The 8,221-nt window shown below is 39.8% G+C and overlaps 1 protein-coding gene across 1 annotated transcript; it reads right to left on the minus strand.

The window, feature by feature from the left end:
* Positions 1–6,562: 6,562 nt before the first annotated feature.
* Positions 6,563–7,833, minus strand: LOC142167388 (uncharacterized). The gene is made up of 3 exons (XM_075227557.1): positions 7,343–7,833; positions 6,859–7,227; positions 6,563–6,617 (listed from the first exon to the last, which is right to left on the minus strand). The coding sequence occupies exons 1-3, from the start codon at positions 7,831–7,833 to the stop codon at positions 6,563–6,565; spliced, it is 915 nt and encodes a 304-aa protein (XP_075083658.1).
* Between the last annotated feature and the right edge of the window lie 388 nt (positions 7,834–8,221).

The raw sequence follows: 8,221 nt of genomic DNA on the forward strand, positions 1-8,221 counted from the left end.
CGAAAGTTGGAAAATAGAAGATTTTTCGAAAGTCCGACTGAAGGTTGAATTTTTGATAACGAGGTCAAATTTTGATTCCGGAAATTGAAATAGCTCCATTACTTCATTTATGACTTGTGTGCAAAATTTGAAGTCATTCCGGATTGATTTGATACGTTTCGGCGTAAAATATAGAAGTTGGAAGATTTGAAAACTCATAATTCGATTCGATGCGCAATTCGTAATTCCGACGTTGTTTGACGTGGTTTGAAGCCTCGACTAAGTTCGTATTGTATTTTGGGACATGTTGGTATATTTGGTTAAGGTCCCGAGGGCCTCGAGTGGATTTCGGATGGTTAACGGATCGATTTTTGGACAATTGGAACTGATGGAATTTTGATTACTGGTATTCTCGCTTCTGCGGATGCTTCATTGCAAAAGCGACCTCGCAGAAGCGACCTTGAAAAAGCGAGTGAAGGGGAGCTGGGCAAGGCTGATGGAGAAGGCCGTAGATGCGGCAGCAATTGCGCAGAAGCGCAGGTACGGCCACTGTGCTCGCAGAAGTGGAGGCAGCATAGGTGCGCATCTTGGCTCGCAGAAGCGGCTCCGCAAATGCGGCGACTCGTCTGCAGGTGCAAAATTGGGCAGAAACATTTAAGGACCAAAAATGATCATTTCGCCATTTTCGTTTTGGACTTTTGGAGCTCGGATTTGGGCGATTCTGGAGAGATTTTTCACAATCTTGATTGGGGTAAGTATTCTATATCCGAAAGTGATTATATTCATGAATCTATGGTTATACTCATCGTTTAATTCGAGTTTAATGGAGGAAATGGGAATTTTTGTAAAAACTTTTCAAAAATAAAAATTCAAGATATTGAGGACGATTTGTTATTGGAATTCGATAAAATTGGTATGGTTGAACTCGTATCGGAATGGGTGTTCGAATTTCATAAAAATTATGTCGGGTTCCGAGAGGCGGGCCCCGCATTGACTTTTGTTGACTTTTCGGAATAAATTTTTAAGTCGACGTATTATTATCCGGAATTATTTCCGATAAATTTTAATGAAGTTGTACAATTAATTTGGATAGATTTGAGCTGTTCGGAGGTCAATTCAAGCAAGAAAGCGATTTTGGAATATCGACATAACTTCAGAAAGGTAAGTATCTTGCCTAACCTTGAGTGGGGGAAATTTCCCTTAGGCATTGAGTCTTATGTGCAATTTGTGTAATTGAAAACCATGTACGCGAGGTCATGAGTACGTACTTGGTTTATATGTGCAAATTACATTGGTTAAGATCCTTAGACGCCCTTATGTATTAAATTAGAAATTATTGGCACTTATTATATCCTTTAATTGTCTTGCCTAAATTCTTGTTTTGTTGGATTTATTTTTATATGATAATTTGGTGTGATTGCCACCTTGATTTTTATGTGAAATATTATTTTGTTGAGTTGTTCACTCCCGGATATATTTGTTAAGATTTTGTGCACATTATGGTCGAGCCATGGGCTCCTTATTGTGAAAAATAATGTATTGTTGAATTTGGTGGCGAGTTATAATATTTGAGCACTTAATGTGCAATTCGTGATAAATTATAATATTTGAGCACTTGATGTGCAAATCTGTGATATGTTGTAATATTTGAGCACTTGAGGTACAATTTATGAGATGTGATATTGGCACGTTATATTGTTGGGAAGTTTTATTCGGGTGTTTGCACGAGGTTTCTGCCGTGCTATTATTACTATTGATTTATGCACATGCAGCGCATGTGGTGAGACAAGGTGTGAATATTATTATGCGCGTGTGACGAGACAAGGCGGGCATTTACTTTATTATTGCGCATGTGGCGAGACAAGGTGGGTTGTGTCGGGAATTGAATTGTGATGATTTGTGATAGCCTGGGGGCATTGTTATTTGTTGCATATTTACTTTGGGACTACGAGGCGGTACCTAGGGAGATCCCCCATGTCTTGCATATTTACTTTTGGGACTACGAGGCGGTACCTCGGGAGATCCCCCTGTCTTGCATGTTTACTTTTGGGACTACGAGACGGTATCTCGGGAGATCCCCTGTTGAGCATTTACTTTTGGGACTACGAGACGGTATCTCGGGAGTGCCCTTTGTTGACATCTCTCTATGGTTGTACTTGTCTTTGGTTATTTTGTATTTTCCCCCTGTCTTGCATGTTTACTTTTGGGACTACGAGACGGTATCTCGGGAGATCCCCTGTTGAGCATTTACTTTTGGGACTACGAGACGGTATCTCGGGAGTGCCCTTTGTTGACATCTCTCTATGGTTGTACTTGTCTTTGGTTATTTTGTATTTGCGTGATAGGTCAATCCTTGTGATCTGCCGTGATGTATTATTTAATTTTACTATGTGTTTGTATTCTTTGTTGTATTGTATTGGCTTGGGCTTTTAGTGCGAGACTCTGAAGATTTATATTCCTGATTTTTTTTACCGATTTTTGATGACTGAGTTATTTGAAATAAAAGAAGTTACTATTATGTTTTAAATTAATAAGTTTTACATCTGAAGCAATAGATTATATGATGTTTTATTTAAATTGAAATGTCATTTTTCTTTACTCAAACTATTTCTAAAATAAGCTCACTTCTTTTTTGAATTCTTACTTGGTTTAAAAAAATTGTAACCTTACTTTATTAAAAATAAATTAATCGTGCGAATTTTATGTATTGAAATATTTGGCACGAGAGTTATTCGTGCGGTTGTGATTAGAAATGCGGGCACGAGGAGCCATGAGAATATGAAAGAGGGTCGAGAACCAATGATATGAGATATTTATTTGGAAGAGTTTTATATTCGAAGGATACTTATTTGAAGAAATATATTTGGAGGGTATTTATTTGAAGAGATTATATGTGAAAGACTTGTTCTTGTATTTCTTATTCGTCTGAGTAATAATTATGGTGTTCTTGCTGCCTTGTTGTTTATAGCACTAGTGGATTATGGTTGCTATTACTGCTATTTGTTTTCGATTATTTTAGTATGGCACAAGTTATTTGACTAGTGAGTGTCTTGACTGTACCTCATCACTACTCCACTGAGGTTAGTCTTGATACTTACTGGGTATCGACTGTGGTGTACTCATACTACACTTCTGCATATTTTTGTGCAGAGCCAGGTAATGTGGAGTCGGTTGACCGATCGCTAGCAGTACGGATCTTGCTGTGGAGACTCAAGGTAAATCTGTTGCTGTGTTCGCAGGCTTCGGAGTCAGCTTCTGATATTGTATTTGTACTGTTTTATCTCTATTTCAAAATAATTGCATTTATAGGCTTTCTAATAACTCAGTACAGCTTATGACTTGTACTACCGGTTTTGGAAATTGTAAATTTTATAGAGATTTTCATTTCAAAAATTGTTAGATGTTATTTAATTATTATTGTTGTTATTCAGTAAATGTTAGGCTTACCTAGTCCCTAAGACTAGGTGCCATCACGATACCCAACGGAGGGAAAAATTGGGTCGTGACACCCATGCGGCGCGGTAGTGGGGTTTTCCAGAGAGTCGTTTTCTGACAGATTTTGCCTCTTTGGCCTAGCGCGGCGCCTCATGCGGTGCGAGAGGCCAATTTTCTCAGATTCCCGATTATTTTTCACTTTTTAGCCTACGGGTCGCACCCCGACTCTATTTTGTAGTTATTTTGTGTTCGATTCATGCTCATACATGTTCAAACAATTATCAAAACTCTTAAACTCTAATAATCCTAAACTACCATTATCTAACTAGTCTACAAAAGCAATAAAGAGGGTTAGAAGTAGTTATGAGTTATAGTCGTCAGGTTGACTCCGTCACTTAGACTCATTTGATCACGATGTTGGAGGATTGCTTGTCAAATACTCCAACAAGGTACTGTTTCAACCTGTGCACATTCACCTTAAAACTTCCCTTCCCTTCTTCATTATGTATTTCAATGACGCCATACGGTGAGACGTGTTTAACCACATACGGACCTGTCCATCTTGAATTGAATTTTTCGGGGAACAACCCAAGTCTACTATTGTATAGTAAGACTATGTCCCCTTCATGAAACTCCTTTGGCTTAATCAGATGATCATGCCACCTCTTTGTCTTTTCCTTAAAGATTCACGCATTTTCATACGCGTCCAGTCTAAATTCCTCCAATTTGTTCATCTGCGCCAACTTGTGTTTACCTGCAAGACTAAGGTCAAGATTAAGCATCTTAATTGCCCAATAAGCTTTATGTTCTATCTCAATAGGTAGATGACACGATTTTTCATACACTAGTTTGAATGGGGAAGGTCCTATGGTTGTTTTGAACGCAATTCTATATGCCCATAGAGCTTCTTCCAACTTTACAGACTAATCCTTACGAGAAGCACTAACCGTCTTTTGAAGAATACGTTTAAATTCACAGTTAGCCACTTTGACTTGCTCACTAGTTTAGCTATGGTACGGGGTTCTCGTTTTATGTGTGACCCCATACTTGGACAGCAGTGCAGCAAACTGCTTGTTCACAAAGTGTGACCCATTGTCACTGATAATCAATCGAGGTGTCCAAAGCGGGTAAAGATTTTCTTTCGTAGGAACTCACACACCACCCGAGCATCATTGGTCCTAGTAGGGATTTCTTCGACCCATTTAGAGACATAGTCAACGGCTACTATGATGTACTCATATTAATAAGATGATGGGAACAGACTCATGAAGTCAATGCCTCAAACGTCAAAAATTTCACATATTATAATGGAGTTTGGTGGCATCTCATCCCTCTTGCTAATGTTACCTGCCCTTTGACACTTGTCACATGCAGCTACATACGCCTGTGCGTCTTTGTACTAAGTAGGCCAATAAAAATCGACTTTTATGACCTTTGCTGCAGTTCGATTTCCACCATAGTGTCCTCCAGCTGCTCCATCATGGCAATGAGAAAGAATGCTTGCCATATCTCCTTCAGGCACACACCTTCGAATCACACCATCGGCACACAGTTTAAATAAGAAATGGTCATTCCAAAAATAACTTTTTACCTCACCTTGAAGCTTCTTTTTTTAATCACGAGAGAGGTCACTAGACCACCATCCACTAGCCAAAATGTTGGCTACATCAGCATACTAAGGCGGTCTTTTAAAGACCGTAACAATGGAGAAAATATGCTCATCAAGGAACTCTTCTCTTACGTCAACTGTTTCAACCGGAGGTCTCTCAAGTCGAGACAGATGATCGACGACTTGATTTTATGTACCCTTCCTATCTTTGATCTCTAAGTCAAACTCTTGGAGCAACAACACGCACTGCATCAGATGCAGCTTGGACTCCTTCTTACTCAACAGATATTTCAAGACTGAGTGATCCGTGTGTACAATCACTTTGTTCCCCGCCAGGTATGATCTAAACTTGTCAAAAGCAAAGACCACATCAAAGAACTCTTTCTCAGTAGTGACATAGTTGACTTGAGCATCATTCAACGTCCTGTTGGCATACTAAATGGGCCTAAACTTTTTATCTTTTCTTTGCCCCAGAACTGCCCCCCACAACTACATCACTGGCATCACACATTATCTCAAATGGCTGGCTCCAATAAGGTGTCACCATAATAGTAGAACTTACAAGCTTTTCCTTTATCAATTCGAATACTCTTAAGAACTCCACATTAAAAACAAACTTGGCATCTTTCGCTAGCAATGCAGTCAACAGTTTGGTAATGCTGGAAAAGTTTTTGATGAACCTCCTATAAAACCCAACATGTCCCAAAAAACTCCTTATGCTCTTCACAGAAGTTGGTTGAGGGAGCCTAGCAATTACATCCACCTTGGCTCTGTCAACTTCAATTCCATGTGCAGTTACTTTGTGGCCCAAGACAATTCCCTCTTTCACAATAAAGTGACACTTCTCCCAGTTAAGAACCAAGTGTGTGGCTTCACAACATTCAAGAACGAGCTCCAAATTCTTCAAGCAGTCCTCAAAGTCATCACAAAGAGGGTGAAATCATCCATGAATACTTCTAGACACTTCCCATTTAAATTAGAGAATATAGACATCATGCACCTCTGAAAAGTGGCAGGTGTATTACACAACCCAAACGACATCCTCATGTAAGCAAAAATACCTGATGGGCAAGTGAATGTGGTCTTCTCAACATTTTCTAGGGCAATGGGTATCTGTTTGTAGCCTGAGTACCCATCCAAGAAGCAGTAGCATCCATGTCCATCCACTTTCTCGAGCATTTGATTAATAAAGGGGAGTGGTAAGTGGTCCTTCCTTGTTGCATCATTCAGCCTTCTATAATCAATGCACATTCTCCACCCAATGACTAGTCTTGTGGGGATCAATTCATTATCTTCATTTTTCACCACTGTCATGCCCCCTTCTTAGGTACAACTTGTACTGGACTAATCCACTGGCTATCCGAGATGGAAAAAATCACTACTGCATCTAGCAATTTGATGATCTCCTTATGCACTACCTCCTCCAAATTTTTGTTCAGCCTGCGCTGGGGATGCACCACTGGTTTGCTATTTTCTTCCAACAGAATTTTGTGCATGCAAATGGGTGGACTGATTCCTTGAATATCAACTATACTCCAACTAATAGCCTTCTTGTGTTTTTTCATCACCTCCACCAGCTTTTGCTCTTGTGTACCTGTCAAGTCAGCAGAAATAATCACAGAAAAATTGTTAGTTTCAAGAAAAGTATATTGAGTGGGGAGGACTTTCAGTTCCACAGTAGGCTTAGAAGCTTTCTCTTATAGTTCCTTCTCATCAACCACTTGATCCTCAGTTTCAAGAGCTTCATCCTCTTTCTTTATTTCAGGATCTTTATCCTCCACTGTGCTAGAGTGGGTAATACTCCTCTCTAGAATATCCCCACAATCTTGTCAAACTTGTATTTTTCAGCCAATTCTCCAACAACATCCAGCTTGAAACACGAGTAGGCGGACGCCTCATCACTGGGGTATTTCATCATCCTCTTCATCTGAAACACCACTTTTTCGTTGCCCACTCTGAGCATAAGCTGCCCTTCATAGATATCAAAGATAGCTCTGCCTGCACATAAGAATGGCCTCCCTAGAATTAGAGGCACCTCCTTTTTCACCTTCATATCCACCACAATAAAGTCTACGGGGAACATAAACTTGTCCACCCGCACTAGAATATCCTCAATGATTCCCTCAGGTAGAATGGTGGTTTGGCCAGCCAGTTGTAGGGACACTGGTATTGATTTGATCTCTCTAAGCTCACCTTCCAGTTTCCTGAATACAGACAGATTCATTAGATTTATAGACGCACCATAATCACAGAGGGCCTTGTCTAATGTTTTCACTCCCCAGCGAGCATGGTATGGTGAAGCTTCCTGGGTTCCCACACTTTTGGGAAATTTTATTTTGCAATATGGCACTGCAGTGGGCATTTAGCTTGACCACTGTTGTTTTCTCTAATTTTCTCTTGCTAGACAGTATTTCCTTTAAGAACTTTGCATAAGCAAGTATCTGAGTGAGTACCTCTATGAAGGGAATGTTCACATAAAGTTTCTTGAGCATCTCCAAGAATCGCCCAAAACATTTCTCAAGTTTCTCCCGCTTCATCTTTTGAGGGAATGGTAGAGCTGGCATATGTCTACTTTCTTCAATATCCTTTTGTACCCCACTACTCTGGCCTTTTTTCTCTTTATTCTTTTTCTTTACTGGTGTCTCAGTCTGCTTTTTCACCACCTCTGGTCTAGCTTTCACCACTAGGTCAACCAATGTTTTGCCACTTCTCAAAGATATAACTTTGATTATTTCCTTTGGGTTCTTTTCAATGTTAGAGGGAAGAGTCCTAGGAGCCCTCTCAGATAACAAATTTGCAATTTGTCCCATTTGTCTTTCTAAATTCCGGATAGTCGTGCCCTAAGTCTCGAATTTTTCATTTTTTTAATTGATGAATGCCTTCATGAGATCTTCCATACTAGACTGATTTGGATGTTATGATTGGTATTGCTGCCTCTGCTGATTCTGAAAACCTGGTGGTCTTTGACCCTAGGGTCTAGGACTATTTTACTGCCATGAGTTCAGACTCCCACTAGGTGAACTCCACGAAAAATATGGATGTCTTTGACCCATAACATTATAGTTATTACCGCCTTGGTAGTTTCCTCTATTAAAGTTCCCCACTGCGTTGACTTCCTTAGCTGATGCTTGACATTCATGTGTAGGGTATCCCAATCCACATAAGCCACATTTTGTTTGCGGCTCACTTTGTACCTTA

Source organism: Nicotiana tabacum, chromosome 2 (genome assembly GCF_000715075.1).
Source record: "Nicotiana tabacum cultivar K326 chromosome 2, ASM71507v2, whole genome shotgun sequence".
NCBI classification, from domain to species: Eukaryota; Viridiplantae; Streptophyta; class Magnoliopsida; order Solanales; family Solanaceae; genus Nicotiana; species Nicotiana tabacum.

What these genes read in the sequence shown, in the direction of transcription:
- LOC142167388 (XM_075227557.1), bottom strand. Translation starts at nt 7,833, where the DNA reads ATGGGACAAATTGCAAATTTGTTATCTGAGAGGGCTCCTAGGACTCTT. An exon ending in CAAAATAAAATTTCCCAAAA is followed by an intron (nt 7,228 to 7,342) that starts GTGTGGGAACCC and finishes GTCTGTATTCAG; the next exon opens with GAAACTGGAAGGTGAGCTTA. An exon ending in GAATTGGCTGAAAAATACAA is followed by an intron (nt 6,618 to 6,858) that starts GTTTGACAAGAT and finishes CTGACTTGACAG; the next exon opens with GTACACAAGAGCAAAAGCTG.